General features: G+C 37.6%; 1 protein-coding gene across 2 annotated transcripts in view; it reads left to right on the plus strand.

The window, feature by feature from the left end:
- Positions 1–26177, plus strand: part of PTPN2 (protein tyrosine phosphatase non-receptor type 2) — an 83507-nt gene that overhangs the window by 28524 nt on the left and 28806 nt on the right. For both annotated transcript variants that reach the window (XM_033087560.1, XM_033087559.1), the window contains exons 3-4: positions 17896–17996; positions 23675–23773. In XM_033087560.1, the coding sequence (XP_032943451.1) occupies positions 17896–17996; positions 23675–23773 (200 nt within the window). The remainder of the gene's footprint in view (positions 1–17895; positions 17997–23674; positions 23774–26177) is intronic.

The raw sequence follows: 26177 nt of genomic DNA on the forward strand, positions 1-26177 counted from the left end.
TCGTAGTCTAAGCCATTATTCTTCAATTTACAAATTACAATGATTTCCTCTAAGGCTGAGGCTGTCCAGACACATCACATTACCACTCTTGGATCTGTCCTTTCCCAACTTCATAGTCAGTCCCTGTCTTGCAGCCCCTTCTCACATGTTTGCTGTAGGCTTGAGTGCTGAGGATGTTATTCACTACTTTTCTCTTTGCCCTCCTCTTCCCTCAATACGTTCTTCGTCCTGGGTGATGTCATGTCTCTGGGAGAGAACCACAGGATGCTAGATCTCAAGACCTCTTCAGCTCTCATCCTTCAGTGAGCTTCAACCCAGAAATCTTCAACGCTACCATTTTGAGGACTATTTTCCATCTTTCCAGGTCTTTGACTTCATTGAGATCTTTAGGCCTTTGACTTTTTCATTTATTGTAGTACATTCCTTCCCTACCCTACTTATTATTTAATAACTTTCTTACATTCTTACATATTAAAAAAGTAATCTCTGTGGATCTTTAATTCTATCCCCCTTCTAAAACCCCAATCCTGGAATAGTCATTCATCTTCTCTAACCTTTGGGTTACTGTGTGTGAGTGCCTTGGGTAGCTCCTGTGTTAGCTGGGCTTGGTGTTGTCCTACATACATACCTTTACTAATCCCACTGCCATTCTACTGTGGTTCTTCCCTGAGTAAACCCCCACTCAGACCCCACCCTCTCCCTCTCACCACTCTCATACTGTGATGTTGCCTTCAATTCTGCAGGAAAAAAAATTATATTAGAAAATAACTCTTCAACTTCATGTTCTACCACCTGGAAACCTATTTCTGTTTGCATTCATCTTTTCCTGAAGTCCCAGGAGAAAAGCCTTCCCTCCTTCTATCCTAGCTTTGTATCCCGAGTCCTCATTCGTCCCCATGGACCTTACTGTCCGCTATCACCACTCTTTGTGTCTTCAACCTCTTTTCTCTAGTAACACTTTTCCCGTATTATATAAATGTGCTCCAATATTTTTCTATCTCAACCCTCAGGTCTCACTCACCTCAGTCCCTACTTACCCTGTTACCTGTACAGACACATGCACTTGCATGGCATGCACACACATACACAGAATCTTAAAATAATACACCGAGAGATTTGTCCTATCCTTATCACCTGTGGATTCTTCAGCCCATGATTCCACCCCAACCTCCCCACTGGAACTTTTATTCTAAGCTACTATTGGGTTTCTAGTTTTCAAATGAAATGAGGGACTCTCCGTTGGTTTCTTATCCCTCTGCGTTTTGACATTGTTGACCATTCCTCCCTTTCTTAGCTTTATTTTTTCTAATTTTGTTGCTATTGCTTCTGTGGCTGATAACCCATTCTCAGAGCTTCTCCTCCTCAATCTGCCTTTGTCGTCTTCTGGGTTCTGTCGGTCTCCCTCTCCTTCTCATTCCAAGATTTGTATGAATGATCTCATCTTCTGTGCATTCAGTTACCATCTCTCTGCTTGTGACCCTAAATCTCATCTGCAGCCTAGGTCTTCTTAGCTATAGACCCATTTATGCAAGTCACCCATCTTTGTCTGGGTATCCTATAGCCACCTCAGACTCACTATGTGTAGATGCTGAGCTCGAATTCCTTTCCCACATAATCCATTGATTCCAACCCTAAAACCTGCTCTTCTCGCGTTATTCCCCATGGTTCCATTATTCACACATTTGCTACAGCTAGAAACTCAGACTTCTCTCTCCTTCAGCTCCCATATCTAGTTAGTAACTAAGTAATTATAATTCCATTTCCACAATATATTTGACATCTGTTCTATACTCTGTTCATACTGCCTTGGTTCAGGCCCATACGACTCCTTTCCTGGGTGATTACAATAGCCTTTTGACTAGTGTTCGTGTCCCACTTCAGTAGTGTTCTATTCCCACTTCAATCTATTCCAGAGTAATCTTTGTATAATGCACTCCCCTCTCCAATAGTGCTCCACAAATTTTATGAAGAGTTAAAGTTTTTTAGCATTATCGTACATGGCCTTTTGGGAACTGACCCTTTATATACCTTTCAAGTTTTTCTAGCCATTTTCCTATAAATTAATTCATTTTTGGTAAAGCTGAATCACTTGGAGTTCTCCCCGTGTCTTGAATATGTCATTCCCTTTTTGGAATACTATTCCTCTGACCTACTTCAATCAAAGCCCTCTTCCTCCAAATATCATCTCAGCCACCACTTTCCCATGGGTGTTATTCTCACACAGTAGAGGTGGTCATGGAAGTAGTCCAGATTCTCTTTCACTAAATCCAAATGGGCCCAGGAATGTGTATTTTTAAAAGCTCTCATGATGTACCTTTCCTGATGGAGAGTCATTATATCACTTTAAAATGTATTTCTGTACATAGTATTTTTGTTCTTGGTTTGGTTCAGAAAACATGTATTGAAAACCACCTACATGTATGACAGTAGGCTATGCCCTGAGAATACCATAAATATATGCACTCTGCCCTCTAATAAGTTACAGCAAAGTGGAGGGGATACATACTACCTACTGTGTTGTACAAACATGAGATATGACACTGTTTTGGTGGAGCTAAGAGGCACTTAGCTCTGCCTAAAACATTAGGAATGGCTTTTAAGAGAATAAATGGTAGCCAGCTAGGTAGATAAAGGGGAACCAAAAAAGAATTGTTTTTTCAAATTCAGAGTCCCTGATATTTTCTACATTTAGATTCAGTAGGTTTGGAAATCTGTATTTTTAAAGTGGTTTTCATGATTCTTACATACATAACTTGACACCAGTCCTTAGACTGACATATAGAAACTGACAGTTACATAGCCCATCCCTTACTGCTACAAAACAAAGAGATTCTCAATAAACATACTTTTAAATAAGTTGCTAGGTATGGAGGAAATAAGACTTCCAGGCTTCCTCTGCCCTCCCCCTCCTAAAAAAAAAAAATCTCAGCAGATGGCAAAGCTATTCTGATTACAAATGCCAGTAGCAGCTCTGAGATTTTATTCACCTAATAAAATAGCTTTAAGCAATATTAAGCAAAAATAAATAGAATTGTTGGAAGAAATTGACAAATCCACATCCATGGACTTCTAGTAAGACAAAATATTAGTAAAGAAATAGAAGATTTGAACCACACAATTAAGCTTAATGTAATAATAAAAATACACAGAATCTTTATATCCAACATTAGAGAACCCACATTCTTTCAGGATTTCCTGGAATATTTATAAAAAATGGACCATCAACTAGACTGTAAAGTAAATCCTACCAATTTAAGAATTGCTGTCTTATAGGCCATGTTTTTTGACTGTATACAATTAAATTCTACCGTGTTTCCCCAAAAATAAGACTGAATCTTGTATTAATTTTTGCTCCAAAAGACACATTAGTGCTGATTGTCTGGCTAGGTCTTATTTTCGGGGAAACATGGTATTTACATATATTAGAATAGATGCTATTTTATTATAAATTAGTTTCCATTTTTCTTTCCTATTTCAGTTGGGGCATTATTGATGTTCAAAAAAATTATAGTTTATCTTATCTCTAAATAGTAGGGGTATTAAACATATCATTAAGTTTCCCCTGCTCTCTCCCTCAATAATTTCAATCTACAAGTCCTTGGTGTTTCGGTCCCACATGTGGAAGGCATGTAAGTAAGTGTGGTGTCCTAGAAGGAGGGGCCTGTGTTTGAAGAGTCAAGGAAAGCTAGAGTGAATCCTGTGATGTTGGATTAGAATTAGTGTATTAGCATGTGAACACATGGTTTTCAGTGAATATAGTTGTACAGATACATAGAGATAATAGGTGTGTGTGTATACATATGTTTCTTTGCCCTGACCACTGAGAAGTCTTGTGAACGATGACAGCCTAATAGCATTGTGCATACCTAGCTTTTGACATACAAATTTTATTCTTCACTAAAGAAAACAGGTCTCCTTGGAAAAATGGCTGATTCCAGGGTTGTGGCAAGGAAAATATAAGAATAGTTTGGAATGTCTTGTAGTCCCAGAAAGTAAGGACACGCTCAAGAAATGATGAGGACATGTCAGAAGGACACAGAAACCAGCTTGAAGGCCACTGGCCAAATCTGGGGTTAATTTGAGCATTGAAATAAATGATTATAACCTACTGAATAAAGTAGGAATGCATGAGGTTATACTGAAATAAAGAAACAAATTAAATGGGGAGATAGAAAAAGATACACCTTAGTGTAGGATGGCAACTAATCCATGTTGAAATAGGTATTAAATTTGGTGTGTGAGAATTTGATGAGAAACAAGATACTTACATAGTCTTAAAGTGTCACCTCTACAAAATGCTTACCAAATACAAGATGGAAATAGTAACTGCACAGTGGAGAAGTCTGGCAGACACCAACCTTAAACAAGTGACGATGACCAATAAGGATATACTACATTGAAATCCAGAACCACCCCATAGATGCGCTGAGCACAGAGCATCTCTCTGCTGAACCTGCCAAAAGTGTACAGTGAATGAATATTCATGGGGAAATATCAGGCAATCAAAGGGATTGTCACTCTATAATCTTTAAAATGTTATAAAAACCTTTCCCAGGAAAGACTAAAGAAAGGTTCCAGGTTGAAGGAGACTAAAGAAGTATGACATCTAAATACAACATGTGGTCCTATATTGGATCCTTTCGTTTAAAGGACATTGGTGTCTAGGTTAGTAAAGCATCACTGTTAATTTTATGATTCTTTTTTTATTAGTTTCAGGTATACAAAGCAACGTAATAGACATTTAAACCCCTCATAAAGTGATAACCCACCCCCCTCAAGCTACTACCCCTCTGACATCTTATATAGCTGTTACAATACCATCGACTATCTTCACTATGTTGTACTCCACATCCCGTGACTACATATACCTATATATTTAGTTATAGTTCACATTCTATGTTAGTTTACTTCAGCTTTTCAGGTGTATAGCACGTTGGTCAGGAATCTACACAATCTATGACGTATCCCCCTGATAAGTCCAGTGCCCATCTGGCACCTTACATAGTCTTTACAACATTGTTGATTATATTCCCCATACTGTATTAACTACCAATTTGTATTTCTTAATGCCTTCACCTTTTTCACCCTGCCCCCAACCCCATTCCCATCTATCACCCTGATAGATCTAGTACCTATCTGGCACCATACCTAGTTATTACAATATTATTGACTATATTCCTTATGCTATACCCTACATCCTCATGACTACAGTATAACACCCAATTTGTTCTTCTTAATCCCTTCCCCTTTCACCTGTTCTTAATTCCCCTCCCATCTTAAAGAAGTCCCTCTAAGAGTCCTTGTAATGTTGGTTTGGTGGTGATGAACTCCTTCAGCTTTTTCTTGTCCGGGAAGCTCTCTATCTGTCCTTCAGTTCTAAATGACAACCTTGCTGGGTAGAGCAATCTTCGTTGTATGTTGTTGCTTTTCATCACTTGGAGTATTTCCTGCCACTCCCTTCTTGCCTGCAAAGTTTCTGTTGAGAAATCAGCTGACAGTCTTATGGGGGACTCCCTTGTAGGTGACTAACTGCTTTTGTCTTGCTGCTTTTAAGATTCTCTCTTTGTATTTAACCTTTGGCATTTTAATTATGATGTGTCTTGGTTTTGGCCTCTTTGGGTTTATCTTGTTCGGGATTCTCTGTGCTTCCTGAGCTTGTGTGCCCCATTTCCTTCACCAGGTTAGGGAAGTTTTCTGTCGTCATTTCTTCAAATAGGTTTTTAATTCCTTGCTCTCTCTCTTCTGGTACCCCTGTAATGTAAATGTCGGTACGCTTGATATTGTCCCAGAGGCCCCTTAAACTCCTCAATTTTTTGGATTCTTTTTTCTTTTTGCTGTTCTGAATTTTACTATCTAATGATACCATAGATCCATTAAATGATACACAATGAAAGCAATAAACACAATATACTACACTGTAAAAACAATAATAAACACAATGTAAAAACAGTAGTGTAGATGATAAAAGTGAAAACGTAATTTTTTCTTACCTGCAATGATGAGTCATGGTTTGGATGAGGGGGTCCCCTTCAATAATCACAATAGGTGAGTGTTGTTCAGGTGTTCTGTGGTCCTCTTCCATCTGTAGGTGATTCCTCTCCTGCCATTCCTTCCCTTGATTTTTTCACACCACTGACACCTGGTTTAGACTCAGTGGATCTTTTCCTCACTAAAAGTTTAATTGACATTTGCTTTTTCCAATGTTTTAAAATTTGTCTGACGTGAGACACAGCATTATCAATGAAAGTGTTAGTGGCATGACTTACAGAAGCTTCATCAGGGTGATTTTTTTCAACAAAAATTTGCACTTCAACCCATTTTGCACACATTTCTTTGATCAGTGCAGTAGAAACACTTTCTCTTCCCTCCTCCTCCGAAGACAATTCCTCAGCTGCCGCCTGTTGCTGATCTGTCAGAAGGTGTTAAAGTTCTTCTGTGGTGAGTTCAGTTCTGTGGTCCTCCACTGACTCCTCCACGTCATCACTACTCACTTCCCAGCCCATGGACTTTGGCAGAGACACAACGTCCTCAACAATAGGAGCATCCTCTTCAACATCCTCAAATACACGTTCAGGGACAGCGTCTGGCCACAGTTTCTTCCATGCTGACTTCATTGTTCTGTGAGACACATCACTCCATGCTTTGTCTATGAGATGTAAGCAATGTAGGATATTGAAATGATTCTTCCAGAACTCTCTGAGGGTTAGCTCTGTGTTCGAGGTCACCTTTGGAACAGTGGTTTGGCATAAAGCTGCTTAAAATTAGACATGACCTGCTGGTCCATGGGCTGGATGAGAGGAGTCGTGTTGGGGGACAAAACCTTTACATTGATAAAACTGAACTCTTCCATCAACTCGTCCTCCAAGCCTGGGGGGTGAGCATTATCCATAACAAGCTTTGACTTCATTGGAAGATTTTTGTCTTGGGGTATTGTTTTACACTTGGCCCAAGCACTTCATGAACCCACTCAATAAAACATTGCCTGGTTACCCAAGCTTTGCTGTTTGCTCTCCACATCACATGCAATTTGCTTTTTATGACACTGTTTTTCTTAAATATCCCAGGGTTCTCAGAATAGTAGACGAGCAAAGGCTTCAACTTAAAATCCCCACTTGCATTCCCACAAAATAAAAGGGTTAGCCTGTCATTCATGGGCTTGTGTCCTGGCAATGATTTCTCCTCCTTTGTTACGTAGGTCCTCTTTGGCATTTTCTTCCAAAAGAGGCCTGTCTCATCACAGTTGAAAACTTGTTGGGGAAGGAAACCCTCTGCCTCTACATAATCTTTAAATTCCAAAACAAATTGGTTGGCATCTTCTTTGTTGACACTGGCAGCTTCACCATGTCTCACCACATCGTGTATGCCATTTCTCCTCTTAAACTTTTCAAACCACCCTCTACTTGCCTTGAAAATATCACTCTCAGCACTTGTTCCAGGGGTGTTTTTGATGAGGTCAACATGCAAATATAAAGCTTTTTCACAAATTATGCTCTCAGAAATGCTGTCACCAGCCAACTGTTTTTCATTTATCCACATGAAAAGCAATTTTCCCACTTCTTCAATTGTCTGTGTTCTTTGTCTTGTAAGTGTTTTAACACCTCTTGCAACATTAACTCCTTTAATGGCTTCTTTATTTTTTAAGATGGTACAAATTGTAGATTTGACAGTACCAAACTGCATTGCCAGATCACATACATGAACACCACTGTCATGCTTGGAAATAATTTCCTTCTTCACCTCTATTGTTGTTGTGTTAATGATTCTCTTGGCTTTGCAGCTTTTACCCATTTCTCACAGCAAAGGGTGATTGGCAAAGGGCGCCTGAGATGACATGAACACAGATTGATTGCACACAGTCATAAAGATGAAAGTTTAAGAGGAAGGTGGATACGTAGATTAGATGAACACAGATTGATGCACTGGGTTCCACACAGTCACAAAACCAAATTGGTTGCAAGAGTGCTCTTGAGATGAGATGAGCACAGATTGATCGCACAGGCACCAAATAGGCCCAAATATCATCTCTGTGTTGCGCGGGTGCTCAGGACTCAATAGCCAACAGCTAGGCCTCAGGATCTTGCACTCAGCGGAAGCCGCGTGACATGTTCGACCTCCGAGGTGTGTTCGAAAACCGAAGCATTTACTTCTAGGTTTATGGCGTCGGCATTCATAAACCAAAATGTTTGTCAATCGAGCCGTTCGAAAACCGAGGTACTACTGTACTAGTAATGAACATGTGGGAACCAAGATTAAAAACACAATGCCATTTTATAGTTGCTCTAGGAAAATGAAATCTTTTGGAATAAATCTCACAAGACATGTATAGGACCTATATGTTGAAATAAACAAAACACTAATACCGTGTTTCCCCGAAAATAAGAACTAGTTGCACCATCAGCTCTAATGCAAAATGCTCTTTTTTTGGAGCAAAAATTAAGACCCGGTATTATGTTATATTACATTATATAAGACCAAGTCTTATATTAATTTTTGCTCCAAAAGACGCATTAGAGCTGATGGCCCAGCTAGGTCTTATTTTCGGGGAAAACACGGTAAGAGAAAGCCAAGGAGATCTAAAGAAATGGAGAGAGATGCCATGTTCATGGATTGGAAGTCTCACATAGTGAAGATGTCAGTGCTCCCAAAATTGTTGTATAGGTTTAACACAATTCTTATCAAAATCTCAGGAAGATGTTTCCATATATATAAACAAGTTTATTCTTAAATTTGCTGTTTGCCCTCCATATCACATGCAATTTGTGTGGAAAGGCAAAGGAACTAAGATAAAATAGCTAAAACAATTCCGAAAAAGAGTACAATGAGGAGGAATCACTGCCCAATTTCAAGACTTACAGTTGACCCTCGAACAGCACAAGTTTGAACTGCACAGGTCCACTTATATGCAGTTTTTTCCCAACAAAATACTATAAATGTATTTTTTATTAAAATTTATTGGCGGTGACAATGGTTAGTAAAATTACATAGGTTTCACGTATACAATTCTGTAATACATCATCTATGTATCACATTGTGTGTTCACCACCCAAAGTCAGTTTTCCTTCCATCACCATATATTTGACCCCTTTTACCCTCTTCTTCCACCTCCCTACACCCTTGTCAATGTATTTTTTATTCCTTATGTTTCTCTTAATAACATTTTCTTTTCCCTAGCTTACTTTATTGTAAGAATACAATATATAATACTTGTACAGAATATGTGTTAACTGTTTATGTTATCAGTAAGGCTTTCGGTCAACAGTAGGCTATTAGTTAAGTTTGGGGGAGTCAAAAGTTATATGCAGATTTTTGACTGAGCAGGAAGGATTGGCACCCGTAACCCCCACATTGTTCAGGGGTCAATTGTACTGTATAATTATAGTTATCAAGGCAATGTGGGGAAAAAAAGACAGTGTGCTGTTGATAGTGGGTTAGAAACATAGATTGGTGAAACAGAATAGAGAACCCAGAAATAGACTCACAGTACAGTGAACTGATTTTTGACAAAGGTGCTAAGCATTTTAATGGTGGAAGGACAGTCTTTTCAACAGTTGGTATTGGAGCGATTGGACATCTACGGGGAAAAAAATGAATCTCAACCTAAACCTGACACTATACAAAAATTAACTTAAAGTAGACCATAGACTTATGTAAAGTGTAAAGTATAAAACTTTTAGAAGAGAACAGGAGAAAATTCAGGACCTAAGGCTAGGTGAAGAGTTGTTAACATTACAACGAAAGCACAATTCAAAAAGAAAAATCAGTAAATTGGACCAAACCAAAATTAAAAACTTTTGCTCTGTGAAAAGATCCTGTTAAGAAGATGAAAAGACAAGGAGAAAATATTTATAAATCACAAAGAACTCATATCTAGAATATATACAGAACCCTCAAAATTGAACATTAAAAAGCCAGTCTAGTTGGGGGATGGGCAAAAGATTATGAATAAAGATAGTAGATAAGCACATAGGCATATGAAAAACATCATTAACCATTAGGGGAACATCATTAACTACTAGAGAAATGCAAATTAAAAACTTGATGGTAAGAGATCACTATACACCTACTAAAACAACTAAAATAATGAGGCCGCAGTACTCACGGAAAGATTTGAGGATGCAGAGAAACTGTATCTCATACAAGGCTAGTGAGAACGTAAAATGGTTATGGCCACTCTGAAAAATAGATTGGCAGTTTCTTAAAAAACTAAAAATAGACTTACCTTACACAACCCAGCCATTGCACTTCTGGACATATATCACAGAGAAATGCAATCTCATGTCCACACAGATATGTGTACAGCTTTGTTTTTAATAGCCCCAAATTGGAAACAACTCAAATGTCTTTCAGTGGGTAAGTGGTTAGCAAATTGTGGTATATTCACACCATAGAACACTGTACTCATTAAGAAAGAAACAGTCTATTGACACATGCAACAACTTGGATCTCAAAGGACTCATGCTAAGTAAAAAAATCCAATGTCCAAAGGTATTGTATGATTCCATTTATATAGCATTCTTGCAGTGATAAAATTGTAGAGGTGGAGAATTGCAGAAGTGTTAGGAGAAGAGTGTGGTGACTAAAGGGGGAGCACAGAGGATCTTTGTGGTGATGGAACAGGTCTGTAACTTGATTGTGGTGGTTACATGCATCTACACATGATAAAGTTGCCTACAAGTGCACACACACACACATAAACGAGTGCCTGTAAAACAGGAAATTGGAACAAGGTCTGTGGGTTATACCAGAATCTTTCCTGGTCTCATTTGATGGCCTTCTTGGATTGGGTACTGGGCAGGGCCCTGCGCTAGGCAGTGGGAATACAAGATGAACATGACGGTGGCTGGTCACAAAGAAAGAGCTCAACCCTAGCAAAGAAGGCTGCAAGTGGCTGCCACCCACTGAGTGAGCTGAATGGATCAAAATCTTGCCATAACAGTAGCCTTTAACACAGGCCCATAGTGTAGCCAGAGCTCATCACTTGGGAAGCTCTCCTGTAGAGTACTTATGCTGGAGACTGGAGTGAGCATCAGAAGTGTACAGGAAGAGTACTTCAAGTCCTGGGGAAAACATGGTACATCTTCCAGGACCATCAGTTATATTCAGAATTGGAGGGCGGTAGGTTGGTTGTTTATGTATTGAAATACAGATAACACAATGAAGTAGAATTTTTATATTCCTGTAAATTTTTAAAATAGGACTTTTTCAGGAATTTTGCACTTGATACTTTTAGGGTATTAATGAGGGTCAGTCAGTGAAAATATTAATAATTGAGAAGGATGAATCGGTCTAGCCGTTTTATTTTACAGGCAAGAAACCTGAGACCCCAGGGGCACTAGTGATTTGGCTGTTGTCATAGGTCGTAGTGTCTAAGTAACTTGGATACTAATAACGTTTCTTGGTTACTGTTTTCTGTGTCTGTAGTCACTTATGCTGATAGAGCCAGAGCAGATTTCAGAACCTACAACTTTAGGTGCCTTTAGCCTCTCCTCACCCATTTTCTTCCGTCTGTACCACAGGATTCCAGTTATCTATACTAAAAAGTCCTGAAGCTTCTTTTCTTCTTTTTTGCTGAATTAGTTTACTCTTCCTTTTTGCTGAATTAGTTTCCTCTTCAAGTCAGTTAACATAGATTCATCTCCTGCTTATGTTTCAGAATGTTTAATAATGACTTGTTATTCTGACAAAATTGTACCACAGCTTAACAACTGGATTATGAAAATTTTCTGAAATTCATTATATAAACAGTGCTTGAACATTTGCCAACCTAAATCGTTATAACACTGTACTAGGTAGGCACTATGAGAAAATGAAAGTAGAAACCCTTTTCTCTAATAGTCAAATTTAGGACGTGAGGCTAATGAAATAAGACTAATGAATCAGTATAGGATTTCTCAACTCTGAACCTAAATTGCAAGCTGCTTTGCTTCCCTTTGTTTACTGGGCTCAAACCACATTCTTTGTGTCCCTCAGACACTTTAGACATATACCCACCTTAGGGCATTTGCTCTTCTCTGTGCATATCCATCCATATGATGGACCTCCTCCAAATCTTTGCTTAAATGTCACTGTCTCAATAAGACCCACCCTGGCCACCCTACTTAGAATTGCAACCTGCCCACCTCCCCAGCACAACTTGACCCTGCTCTTTTTTTCTCATAGCACTTATAACTGTATAACATATACTAATCTACTTAGTTGTTTTGGTTATTGTTATTTCCCTTTCTGAGAAGGCAAGCTCCACAAGGGTATGGATGGGTTCCAAGTGACTAGACCAGCTCTTGGAAAGTAGAAGATATTAAATATTAAATAAGTTTGGTTTGCATGGTGTCCCATGGACTTTTCGATGTAAGGAAAGTAGCAGTCTTTACCCCAATTCTCTCTACCCTCAATTTTTAAGATTCTGTCTCTCCTCGAAAGAGAGATTCTGAGTTTCAAGGAGAATGGTGAGATGCTTAATGATTACTAAGCTGAAGCTTAATATGTCTTATTTTATACACTCTACAAAGAGGAAAGGTGGCCACGTTCCAGACTACATTAATGAATTTTACCTATTTTATAAGGACACTTCCCAGGTGTTCTTTTCATTGCAGAGAGACTTAGGGATAAATTAAAGAGGCCCTTTTTAGTGTGAAGATACATGGAAACAGAATTTAATCAATTGACATTCTCCTATCAAGTTTAGGAACTTAAAATCATGATGGATTGAAAGAGATCGAAGTCATCAAAAACAGTCAACCTATTGTTTGTAAAAGGCCGAACCTACCAGATGACTCCAAAACAACATACACTTTATTAACATTTATTATGTTAATAAATGGACTTTATTAACAAGTCCATGATGGTGGGTACCTGGGAAATGCTTTGTTAGTAATGCTTTCCATTCTCACTGCCACTGCTTGGTTCAGTATTCATCTCTTCTTCATTAAATTGTTAGTGTGTCAGTGTATTAAGATGTCTTCCTTCTTGTTTCAGGTCTATCCTCTACACTGCTAGTAATTATTTTCTTGAAAATCAGACGTGCTTGTGTCAGTCCTGTAAAGAGCTTCACTGAGGTTGCCTGTGCCTGCAGCCCAGCACATAAGGTCCTGAGAGCCCAGCTTCAACATGTTTTGGGACTTCTCTCTTGTCCACCCAGCTCTTTGACCTTTCTGAATTTGCCAGTTCTTCATGATCTGCCATTTCCTTTTATTCCTCTTTATGTGCGCTCCTTCTGCTGGAATTTAGCCTTCCTTTCACCTAGGTAACAAAGCCTGCTCATGTCACTAGGCGAACTCAGGCAGCCATCAGTTTGTTAGCTTTCTTCCCACAACACATAATGCAATAAAGTACAGTACTGGGAGTTATTACTTAATTGATTTTTTTCCTTGTAAAAAGCTTTAAACAAATAATGTCCCTGTTCCCTGGCTCCCAAAATATATTTGTTAACTGAAAATTGTGTGTGAGTGTTGAAGGTATTAAATACAAAGAACACAGTGGGGGGTTCCATCAAAGAGGCTGTATAGAGAAATTAGGTCATAGGCTGGACCTTCAAGGAAGTGAGATTGTGCGACAAGAGATGAAGATGGAAATCATACCTGAGGTGAAGAATAGTGTGAACCGCAATACAAAAGGAGCTCTAGGTGTGCGGAAAGGATGGTAAAGGAACTGGCTTGGATGTGTCCAAGAGAGACCATGTAGTATGGGAAATATGTAGTCTCTAAGTCACACAAATCTAGGTTTGAATCTGCTCTTGTGCTTCTCTAGTGTGTTGTCTTAGGCTAATGACTTCCCCGAGTGCCAGTAAAATGAGCATAATACCAACTTCATTGAGTCGTGAGGATTGAGAAGCGTCAGTAAGGTGTGTCATCAAGTACCTGACACATCATAGGCAACTAAAGAAACAATCGTATACAGTGGTTGTATTTGGTTATGTGGTCAGTAAAAGAACCATTCATCAAATAAAGTTTTCTTTGTAGAGTAAACAAATGAAATATTAATACTATGTATGTACTAGGTTTGTTTTTCTTTTCCATTAATATGGTAGTGCTGTGGCGACTTCAGTTTTAGTTCTAGCTTTGCTTTTGGCTCATTGCTTGATTTATGAGAGAAAATTCATATTATTGCCTCAAGTATTTTACTTGTAGGATTGAAGAGGGTTGACTCATCTATATAATGCTTTGTGTTCTTGGCAGGGAAGTACCACATAAGTATGAACATCAGTGTTTAAAAACTTGCTGTTTCCCCCCTTTTTCTATTCTATTTGAGAATAGAAAGGGGGGAAGTCTGTTATGTTAATGCTGTATTGATGAAGTCAGTCTTCTCCTTGCCCAATTTATGTTAATTATTCTTGATCTTTGCCTTAGTGTGAACTGTAGAGGGTGGTTATGATGAATGTGAATCCTCCATCCTATTTAACCTGGAAGATTTTCTAAAAGGAAGTTTCTTTACAATAATGATAAACTAGGTGAAACCAGAGGAGCCGGGTGTTAAGGGGGAAAAAATGCTTATTGTAACAGTATTGAAAGAGGAAGCAAATCTGTATTGTCAGCTCAGGCCACAGCTAGAGCTAGTCGTTTCTTGACAGATGAAACCATTTCTCAGAAAACATACTGTTTGAGGGTGGGAGGTGAGGGAATCTTCATCAGAAATTTAATTTTTATCCAACTTACAAGGTACAGTTCTACTGAGTATTGCATTTCTTCATGCACTCACTGTCAAGATTTAAGAGCAGATGACACTCCCATAGAACAAAGTATATATTGCTGATAGTTCTGCTGTTGGTGTTATTAGATGCTGAAAAATAAGATCTCCTGTGAAATGTGGTTTGGTTGCTTTTGTGGTGTATCATGCCATACAGTTTTGACCATCACCTTTTTTTTCCCCTTTGCTGGATCCTTTAAAAGATAGGAAAGAAGGAGATAACCATAAAGTACTGTGCGCCTTGGGACTTACTTATAGCCCAGAGGTTATGGGCCTCTGTCATTTTGATAATCTCATTTTAGAGGTTTCTAAGCAGAATAAACTGTGGGAGAGAAGAAAAAGCGTGTGTGTGTGTGTGTGTGTGTGTGTGTGTGTTTTAATTAAGAAGTCAAAAGTTTGGTTTGGAATGAACAGTGCACATATTTTGGGCTAACTGTTAGTAATGGGTCAGGAAAAGGAGACATTTGACTCTCAGCTGTAAGGGGATGACCTGTGTCCACGCTCACAGATACTTTAACCCATACGTTAAATTATTTTTAATTGGAGAAGAGGCGTTGTTCCTTTTTGTTATCTTTGCTAGAGAATATAAATTATAAAATCACTGTTTCTCATAAAAGAGCTTTGATAGTTTAAATTCCTGAAATGTGTATACTTAGCTATCTTTGTGGATAGTTTTAAAGTGATATATTTTATTTTAATACCGGAAACTCTTATATTTTTTTGTCTACACAGATTCTCTTCTGAATCAAAATACGCTTTTTAAGTTTTTATTAATCATCTTAATAGAACAGAAGAAATAAAATAAATATCTAATGATGTTGTTGTATTTCAAAGTTTTGTTTTTAATCAGTCTTAAGGAGAAAATATGAGTAGGTTCAGCCAAAATTCTATAGGCAGTTCTAAATAGCTGTAGGGTTTTCCAAAGTATTACCTTCTTTTTTTAGTCGTATCTGCTAACAAAATTTAAAAATATATTTTTTTCCTAAGAAAATTCAGTGTTTCCTTTGCTTCTACTGTCTCTATGTGAATAAATGTTAGAGAAGCAGGGCCTGCATGACCATGTCAGGTAGCACTCTGCTCATTAGTCAGACACCGTCGTCTCCAAGGAGTGGACCTGCGCTTCAACAGTGTGTGATTCCAGTGTGATTGATGAATTAGAGTGACACCTGGTATAGATTCTAAAGCTAAGGGAAAATAACAGTAAATTCAGAGTCTTATGGGCAGGGTATCAAATACTCTTAAAAACAAACTGCTGAAGGTCTTTCTCTAGGCTTATTCCCTCCATAGCTGTGGAAGGGCCTGGGATGATGGTATGCAGGATAACTGAATTCCCAGCACCGTGGAGAGGAACTTCCCAGTGTTTTTTGTTGTTGTTGTTGTTTTTTATGGTTTCTTGCTTCTGTTGGCTAAATGGGTTTTTTCTGTTGTTGTGCAATAGATGTGATTAACCTTTGGGGTTGTGTTCTTTTCTGCGATTGCAACATGAGGAAATACATTCCTTTTGTGTTATATTTTAGTGTTAAATTTTAGGGATTCTGTAACATTCTAAACACATGCATTATTCTCCTGATATGTGTTACCTAAGAGATAGATGGTCTTTATTTTTTATTAATTACGTAGCTACCTTTTTACTACCTCACATAATATAACAGTTAAAGGGTGATTAAACTGTTAAAAAAAAGTGATTGTTTAAAAAAAAGTGCTTGTTGACATCATCTTTCCGAGAACACTAGTATAAGTAATTTACTATAACAAGATCTTAGTTTTTCCTGTTAGCAAATGACATGTAATATTTACAGAGGTCTTGGGTTCACTCCAGCAGAAACATCTCCAATGAATTGATGTGTGAAACTAAAACCATTTAATGTTTTCTTTAATATGGACATAATGTAAACAATTTTTTTTTTTTAGTTTAAAAGTAGGGAGAGAATGGATATTTAGTATAGATTTCCTTAAGTGAAGCAGCTTATAATAGAATGTGTCCTCCAAAGTTAAATATCAAACGTGTTCAGTTTATAATTCAGTTATATGCTTCTGACAGTTGTGTATTTATTATTCTAAGTTAATGTTAATTATGTTTTTATGCATGTGCTTTCTCTCCTTGCGTCATGCTTCTCCTTTCCCATCAAAATGATGACAAGGTAAAGTTTTGTACTCCAATTTCAATTAGCATAAATTCTAAATCTATGATTTTTACTTTAAAAAACTAGAAACATATTTACACTATTATAACACAAGTAATAAAGCATCTTTAGTTATCTTTTGAAGAATTGGAATATTCCAACTGTATTTAGGTATTTTTAGCATTTAATCTATCATTAAGTGCTAAAAAAATTATTTAAATATACGGTAGTCCTCCCCTTATCCATGGTTTCTTTGAGGTTTCAGTTACCCATGGTCAACCCTGGTCAGAAAATATTAAATGGAAAATTCCAGAAACAATTCCTAAATTTTAAATTGTGTACCCTCCTGAGTAGCTTGATGAAATTTCATGCCATTCTGCTCCACCCTACCCAAGAAGTGACTCATCCTTTTGTCCAGCGTCTCCACATTGTAGATACTACCCACTATATTGTTACAATTGTTCTATTGTAGTTATTGGTAATCTCTTAGTGTCCCTATTTTATAAAATAAATTTTACTATAGGTGTGTGTGTATAGGAAAAAACATACTATATATAGAGTTCAGTACTATCTGCAGTTTCAGGCATCCACTGGGGGAACTTGAAACATATCCTCAATAGATAAGTGGTGACTACTGTAGTTGAATGCAGATCTGTTGAGGAATGTAGAAAATGAAATGCAATTACTGTGGAAATCTAGTCTCATCTGTTTGAAGCCAGTTTTGTTTTGTTTGTTTGTTTGTTTGGACCTATCAGGTTGTAGGCACCAAGAATCTAAATGATCCTTTTACTTTTAGGACGGCAGGTGCTTTATTTCTTTTACTATATTTTACATCTTGGTTGATATTTCTAGTTACAGTCGCTAATCTGTAAACAAAGGCACTTCCCTTCCAACACCACAGTAACAAATAAAAGGATTACATTTTTGTACTTCCTTTTAAAAAGAATAATTTGAGATTCGACTCAACTCTCCTGTGGTGCTAATTTATTTTTTCTTTGTTTCTCCTATCATTTTATAAATACCTAAAACAGTAATATTAAAAAGAAATGACAAGTTTGAAATGACAGTTATGGCTTATCATTGTCTTTTTCAGATGATCACAGTCGAGTTAAACTACAGAATGCTGAAAATGATTATATTAATGCCAGCTTAGTTGACATAGAAGAGGCACAAAGGAGTTACATCCTAACACAGGCAAGTGGTGTGATGTGGAGCAGATGCCTTACAATGCAGTTTCTGTGATTGGTCTGCTTTAAAACAGAGCCGAAAGTATGTCTTGACTTCTTGGGAAATGAAATGCTATTTCAGTTTCTTCTGTTATTATGTAATGAATGAATTGTAGACATTATAATGTTTTGCAGCTTTGCATATTTAAGGTGAAAGTAAAGTTATTTTTAACTTTATACATTCCATAAAGGAACATTTTTTAATGAACTAGCTTAGGCCGGTTCTTTTCAGAAAAATTTTTTTTTTGAGGAAAATTATTTTCCTTTGTATTTGATACAAAGCCTTTGTTAATATTTTGTTAACTTCTTCCGTTTCTCTTCACATAACCTGTATTATATAACCAGAGACCCTTTGAAAGCTTTTCTCTACCCCCTCTCTGGCATATATTTTCTGAGAGTACAGATGCCCTAGATGGTGTCTGGCCTTTCTTCAGGGCAGAGTGAGGATGCTGAGACCAGCTGCCCAGAGGACTGACTAGGAGACCAGAGAGCCTGGCAGTTCCCTTTGGCATTCTGCCTGATTGCTTCTTGACACATTGGCCACACCCATGTTCCAGCACTGCTTTTCTTCCATTCTGAGATAATAGAAATTATTTTGGTTTATCTGCACCAGCTACCCTTTATTTATCAAATAACAGAGACTTAATTAACACTGATGTCATTTCTCTCAGTTAATGATTTTTTTAAAAAAGATTTTATTGGGGGAGAGGAACAGAACTTTATTGGGGAACAATGTGTTTTTTCCCAGGACCCCTCAGCTCCAAGTCAAGTTGTTGTCCTTCCAATCTTAGTTGTGGAGGGTGCAGCTCAGCTCCAAGTTCAGTCACCGTTGTTCAATCTTAGTTGCAGGGGGCACAGCCCACCCCATCCCTTGTGGGAGTCGAGCTGGCAACCTTGTGGTTGAGAGCATGCGCTCTAACTAACGGAGCCATCCGGCCTTCTGGGAGCTCAGCAGCAGCTCAGCTGCAGCTCATTGACTTCATTCTAGTTGCAGAGGGCGTAGCTCGCTGGCCCATGTGGGAATCAAACTGGCAGAGCTTGCGCTCTAACCAACTGAGCCACCCGTCCGCCCCCAGTTAATGATTTAAATACTCAAAAGATAAGTTGTATATTCATAATACTGAGATTTTAAAAAACCAGTTTGGATCAGACTATGGAAAAAAGATATTCAGAGAAATGTAACTCTAAGCTATTAGACTATTTCTAATTCACAGGAACTGAAAATTATTTTACTTGAAGTAAAACATTTCCTGTAAATCAAAAAGAAAAAAAAGAAACAGTCTGTGGAAAAAAACTGGTAAAGAACATAAATTCAGAATTCAAAGAAAAAAAAAGTGGACAGTATACATTTAAAAAGATCTTCAATGTTTTTAGTAATTAGGGAATATAAATTTAAACCATCAATCAGTTACCACCTGTTAGAACAGCAGAGACTTAAAAGTTTATAATACTCACTGGTCAGATATGTACAGACATAAAGATATATGTGAGGGTGCTTATTTTAATAGCATAGGACAAGAAATAATAGGACTGAAATGATCTGTAAGGGACTGGCTAAATAAATTATTTGTATACCATAAGTACTGGTTGTTTTTGGGAACTGGGAATAGAGACTTAATTTGCCATTGTCTGCCTTTTTGTAATATTTGAAGTTTTTCTTAAGAGCATTAATGATGTTTTTAATAAATCCCATTTTTAGAGTCAAAAAAATGTACTTTCTATTTAGAAAAACTATAATGTTAAAAAATAGAAAAGAATTAAAAAGAAAAGAATAATTATTCTAGATCTTTATCAGAACCCTTTCTATTTTTTTTTCCTAGTCTCATTTAGTGTTTTTTCGTGGTTGTTTTTTCCCCTTATCTTAGTCCTTAAAAATGTAGGTGTTTCTCAAGATTCTGATTTAGGGTTTTTTTAATCCCTTTCCAGTCTACACTCATGACTTCAGCTCTCTGGAACTATATTTTGAACCTTTGTGTTTTAAGAGGGAGTGATGCAAACTTTGGAATTACAGTGTCTATGCTCAAATTCTGGTCCCACTACTTCACTGGGTATTCATTCATCAGATTTATTGAGTATTTACTTTGTGGCAGGCATTGTTCAAATAAAACAGACGTTAATAAAAATCCTGCCATTATAAACTTTATATCCTAGTGGGAAGTAAAATTAATAACTGCAAGCAATTTTGTAACCTTTCCCTGTATTTTATGTGTTTCCTATAATTTCAGCCTCATGATAACCTTCTGTGGTAAATACTGTTACTATCTGTATGTTATACATGGGGAATCATTTGAGGAGATGCAGGGATATTAAATAACTTTACCAAGGTCATACAAGTCAGATGAGGCCTGAATTTGAAGCCACAGTCTCCACAGGATCCATGGTTTATGCTCTTAATCATTCAATTCCATTACCTTAAAATTGCTATGTGACCTTGGACAAGTTACTTAACTCCTCAATCCTATGTCTGTATTAGTGCAATATATATGTTAATCTATAGAACAATGTTGAGAGAAACTCATATAGTGCCTGGTGCTATATGGTAAGCACTCCGTGGATTATTTGTTGTGACATTTGTTACTGCTTTTTATTAGTAGCAGTAATAATGTTATTAATGTTAATAATCTTTTATAAAACACTGCAAATCCCCATCATGATAAAGAAAATGCCTGATTAATACCCTGGTGATTGTGTTTAAACCTCCTGTTGCAGTTGGTCTGTTTCTTTGTGTTCTGACAGAACCCTTTCCCTTATTTAGAGCATGAGGACTCAGAAACCTATCTTCAGCTTTCCCCCCCCCCCTTCTTCCACCTCTCCCCGGCTGAGGCAGTCGGTCGCCAGTTGTTGGTGAGCCGCTCATAGCCGGCTGCTCATGGTGGCACACGGTAACCCATAGCACCTCACGCTGGCTGCCAGCCACAGCTGCTCTTGGTCGCCCATGGCAGCACTCAGCAGCCCTGGGCAGCCCAGCTCCAGGGAGAGCTGCTGCTCACAATCTTAGCTGTAGAGGGCGCAGCTCACTGACCCATGGGGAATCGAACCGGCGACCTTGACGTTAGGAGCACAGTGCTCCAACCGCCTGAGCCACTGGGCCGGCCCCAGCTTTTCTTAATTCCTCCCCTATATTTTCCAGGTCTCTACTGGATATATTTACCCCAGATGACCCAATGACATTACAAATTCCACATTTTCTTTATCTAACTCTTGTTTTTGTTTTTGTTTTCTTTTTACTTTTTTTTGTTAACCTATTTTTTACCAAGTTTTTTTTACACTTATTTTTCTATTTTTTTTCATCTGGGTTAAAGTTATTCTTATTATCTACCAAACCCTTTGCTTTCTTTTGCTGTCCCTGCCCTTTTTCAGATCTCTCTTAAATTTTATCTGTACTAATACAGGAGTTTTGTAACTTATTTCCTTCCCCATCAGTCCATCTTTAACAGTGCCACTAGAATTGTTTTTATAGCATACAAATTTGATCATATCACTTTACTTCTTAAATAAAGTTTAGTGAGTGTTTCCTGAATTGAAGACCCTTCACACTCTACAGGTGTAGTTTTCCATTGCATACTTCCACTTCGCCCTCACCAATCTATTTGTCTTTTCTGGGATGTGCCTTAAACTTGCATGTGACTTGCTGTGGGAACAGAGCCAGGAGTGCAGTTTCCAGGCTCTAGGCCTCACGTGGAAAGGTGCTGGCTTAGGTAGTAAATGGCCATCAACTGTGAATGGATGGCCATCAACTGTGGCTAGTTGGCTGTCAACTGTAACCAGTGAGCCATTGGCCACTAATATAACTGCCGTGGCTACGCTAGCAGCAGATGGGGGTTAGGAAGAAGATGGTGGCTGAGCTAGCGAGACCGGACAGCAGTTAGATCGGCGGAGTGTGGGTTGCGGATTTCAGAGAAGTGGACGGCAGGTTGTGGATAGTGGCTCCTGATTCCTGTGTCCAACCCAGCCGCCAGCGAGAATATAGTGGTATGACCCCTATTTATGTCTCCGTGGATGTTCCTTTTTGGCCTCACCATATCCTGCGTTCTTATGTGGGGAGTGGGAGTTGAGACGCCGCATGACACCCTGCATGACACTTGCTATGCTCGGAATGGCCCTGACCTCCTTCTCACCCTTCTCCTCCCTGTCCCTGTGTCAGTGCCCTCCTCATATTAAGGCTTTGCTGTAATATTCTTACTCCCAAAGATCTGATGGTTTACCCCTTACTCTTGTGGCACTGATGTGTTTCAGTTTAAGTGGAAGGAAGAGCTGAGAGATAAACCCTGGGCCCCTTTTAGAACCATTAGCAGAAAATGGGGTGGCGGGGGCGGGGTGGTAGAGCACGTGCTCACACAACAAGGAGTGATTTCACAGGTGAATTGATACACCCATTTTTTTTTTAGCTGAAACAAAACGTATTCACTTTACTAGGGATTTATTCATTGCTCTTTTGTTTTGTAAGTGCATCAAGCAGTAGATAATACATGTTGAGTGAGAACAGTATCCTCAAACATGAGGTTGCAGTTTCTCTGGATTCCCAGTAGATTTCTAGTATTTTCATAATTTAGAAGCTTAGAGTTTATTAATTCAAATAATAGTTATGAAGTATCTGCTACATACCATGGAATACAACTGCCCTAAAGATGCTTTCAGTCTGGAACCACTCGAATAGACTTGTTTTTGCTTGTGGAGCTGAAGCTCCAGGCTGACCTGGCCCTATGAAGTGAATGCATGTTGAGGTACATTAGGTACAGTAAAGCCTCATTTATTTTCATCTTCACTCATTTAAAATTAGTTATAATTTGGGCATGGCCTTTTCACCTTTTATTTGCCCTTTCTTCTGCCCTATGCTACCATTAAACACAATGTGAAGATAATTGGAAGTACAAAATACAATTTGATTTTTTTTCCTATGGCAATATTGTAATATGAACCATTCCTGCTTTTAAGTCTGCTATTGAGGTCACACATGCTATAGTTTTGTAGATTAACAGTTTTATAGTGGTTCAGGTACTTTGAAATTTCTGCTTTTTCTGGAAATCTTTTTGTAGTTTAGTTGGGTTCATTGCCTGGCCAGTGACAGTGCAAATTTCCACTTTTGCTGGACTGCCATGATCTGTGGGAGGCAGGTCCTACCTTTCTGCTGTGAAAGCTGAAGGGGACAGAAATATTCTTTGCCTACCTCCTCTGCAGCTAGAACATGACCAGTCGGATATTTCTGCCTGTGATTTTTGACTCTGGTTTGCTTATAGGTTATGTATGAATACTGCAGCTACCTTAGTATGGTAATACCAGCAAAGCAAAGTGATTAGAAGTGACAGTATGAGGAGCATTGTCCCAAGCTGACTCTGCTTTGGGCAGAATCTTGCCTTGACACTTGTTTCTACCCAAGCCTGGCTCCCCAACCCTCAACTCTGAAAGCCACCTGATGGCCTGAAAAATTCCTTTTCTGCCTAAGTAAATAAGAGTCAGTTTTGATCATTTATAACTGATAATCCTAACTAATACAGACATATTTTTTAATCAAGTGGATTTAAAGTCTTAATTTACTTACTATGATCCAATACATTGTTCTAAAACCAGAAGTATACTTGAAGGAATTTTCCTTGAGTTTTACTCCATACCCTTTCTCTTATCTACTTTTTCTTTGCTGTTTTACAGGGTCCACTTCCTAATACAGCTTGCCATTTCTGGCTCATGGTTTGGCAGCAAAAGACCAAAGCAGTTGTCATGCTAAATCGAGTTGTAGAAAAAGAATCGGTGAGTAAGACTTAATGTTTACATCTTACTGTACTGCTTGTGATCATTAGCTCATAAATGTTCTCATATTTCTTTTGGGATATTCATTCATTAGTTTTGACCTGTAATTGCTAAAGGTTAGTAGTGGTCACGGTGTTTCTGACCCAAAGAACTAATGTATCCTTTTTCCATTATTACCTTAAATATTTAAGTAACAGTTGCAGACCACTACCCTCTAAGATATAAATATGATGGAACTGACAAGTAGTGATACACTGACTTTTCGAGCCCCTAAGCTTTATTAGAATCCTTACAATTTATTATTATAAAAATAGTCTTGGAAATTTTGTAAAAGATCAAAGTGACATGATTTTTTAATCTTTATAAATTATCATTGGCTCTTCAGTCATTAGATAGTAAGTATAGGAAAAATTTTGAAATTTGAAGTATAATCTAAACACAGTGTTAATTAGTGGTATGACTTTGGTTAAGTCTTAACTTCTGTAGCTTTAGGTTCCTTTTCTGTCAAACAAGCAAATTGGAAAGTATTATCATTAAGGTCTCTTTCAGCCTTAAGATCTTGGATTGTTCTACTTCTTCAGATTCCTGATTTTTACTTTTCTTTAAATTTATAATTGCTGGTTTTTAATGGTGATGAAATTTTTCCCATTTATTTCTAATCTGAAGTGGCAGTAATGTACCAGAATGTCCAACAGTTTTTCATGGTTTCCAGTATGATTTAAAAATTAAGTGATTGATGACGTTGTCAGTTTGAACAGTTTCAGCAGCATTGCAAACTAGATGATTTCTAAGTTTCATCCCTCACTTTGGAGTATTATTACTGTATTAATAAGATAAGATTGCCACTAGAAACTAGAGTGGCTGGATCTAGATGCTTAATAAGATTCATGTTTAATTATTTTGGGGATGATTACTTTATACGCGGTGGTGTGTTTATCAGGAGCCCTATGCTGAGCTTTCTTTTTATGATGTTAGTAGTCATTGTTGGTCAGTCCTGAGTTCCTTAATTAATTAGGGGTTACAAAATAGTGATATTTCAGTTTTATCATTCCTTCTTGAGATTTTGTTGGGCTATATCTACAAAAAAATTTCCCAGTCTAGTTAGTTGACCACTTTTATAGGAAAAGTGGTTTTCAAAACAGGGTTTGTTCCCTAGTGTCCTCAACAGGTGATCAATTAGGTTTCTTTGGTGTGGGGGAGGGATATGAGGGGATCAATTATTATGAACTCATAGATTTAAACATACTTTTTGTTTTCACTCCGTTGTAGTTACTATCCTTATTAGTAGTCAAATTGTCCTTACATTAGCCAGCAGGAATCTCTTCAAGTTGGACCCAAAGTCCTTTTAACACAAACCTGAGAGTCTTTAATAGCATTCTTCTATTTGGAATAACTACATATTGAGGGCTCATCTTAAACTCTTCATAAAATCAGCCGTTTCTTTAAGGAAGCTGGCTACTGGATTGGTCATTGTTTTACAGTTTTTCAGTAAACAGAGCTAGGAAAAAATACGTTTGTGTGTTAAAATAATGATACCTCAAGAGTTCATACTGGTATTTCCAATTCAAAGTCAAATGAACATCTTACTTTCTTTATAAATGACTTGTTCTTTTCACCTAGGCTATCTAAAGGATTTTTTTCCCTTCAAATTCCATTAATTTTACCAAATATGTCTTAGTGTTGGTCACTTGGGGTGAGTTTTGCCAGGCGCTTAGTGTACTCTTTCAATATGTTATTTCAAATATTTTTTTCTTTTTTAAAGAAAAATGTATTGAATCATACTTTTAATATTTATTTTGTTTAATATTTATTTTGTCCCTTGCATGTTTGGTATTCTTTGTCTTCTCCTGTTTATTCATATATTAGATTTTCTTTGCCTATTTTTATATTTGTCACAATGTCTTCCTAATCCTATTTGTCACTGTCTTCATTTCTTTTTTAAAAAAATTGCCTCCTTTTCCTCTTCTTTTTCTCTTAAGGCATTATCTGTTCTGTTTATTACTGCCTCTGTTCTTTAATTAGCCTTTTCTGAAATGAGGTGTTTTCTTATTTCTAATTCATTTCTGTCTTCTATCACTTCATTTCTGAATTGCTCTGATCTCATTTATGCTCTTTCACTTCTTGTATCATTTTTGAAATGTCTTAACACCTTTTGAATCAGTAGCTCATAGTATTCATTTGTTGTAGAGGTATATGTGTTGTTTGTTATTTGTAGCCATTTGTGATTTAGAAAAGGAGAAATGGCCATATTTTACAAGCATCTCTTTTTGCTGTTTTTTCCTAATAAAATGACTTTATTTTACCATGCTTCAGTCTGCTGGCTTCATAATTTGTCTTTTGGGAAGATGCATGTACTGTCACAAATATGTATTTCATTTCAGTAGTTCTGCCAAAATGTAACAAC

Source organism: Rhinolophus ferrumequinum, chromosome 19, assembly GCF_004115265.2.
Source record: "Rhinolophus ferrumequinum isolate MPI-CBG mRhiFer1 chromosome 19, mRhiFer1_v1.p, whole genome shotgun sequence".
Lineage (NCBI taxonomy): Eukaryota > Metazoa > Chordata > Mammalia > Chiroptera > Rhinolophidae > Rhinolophus > Rhinolophus ferrumequinum.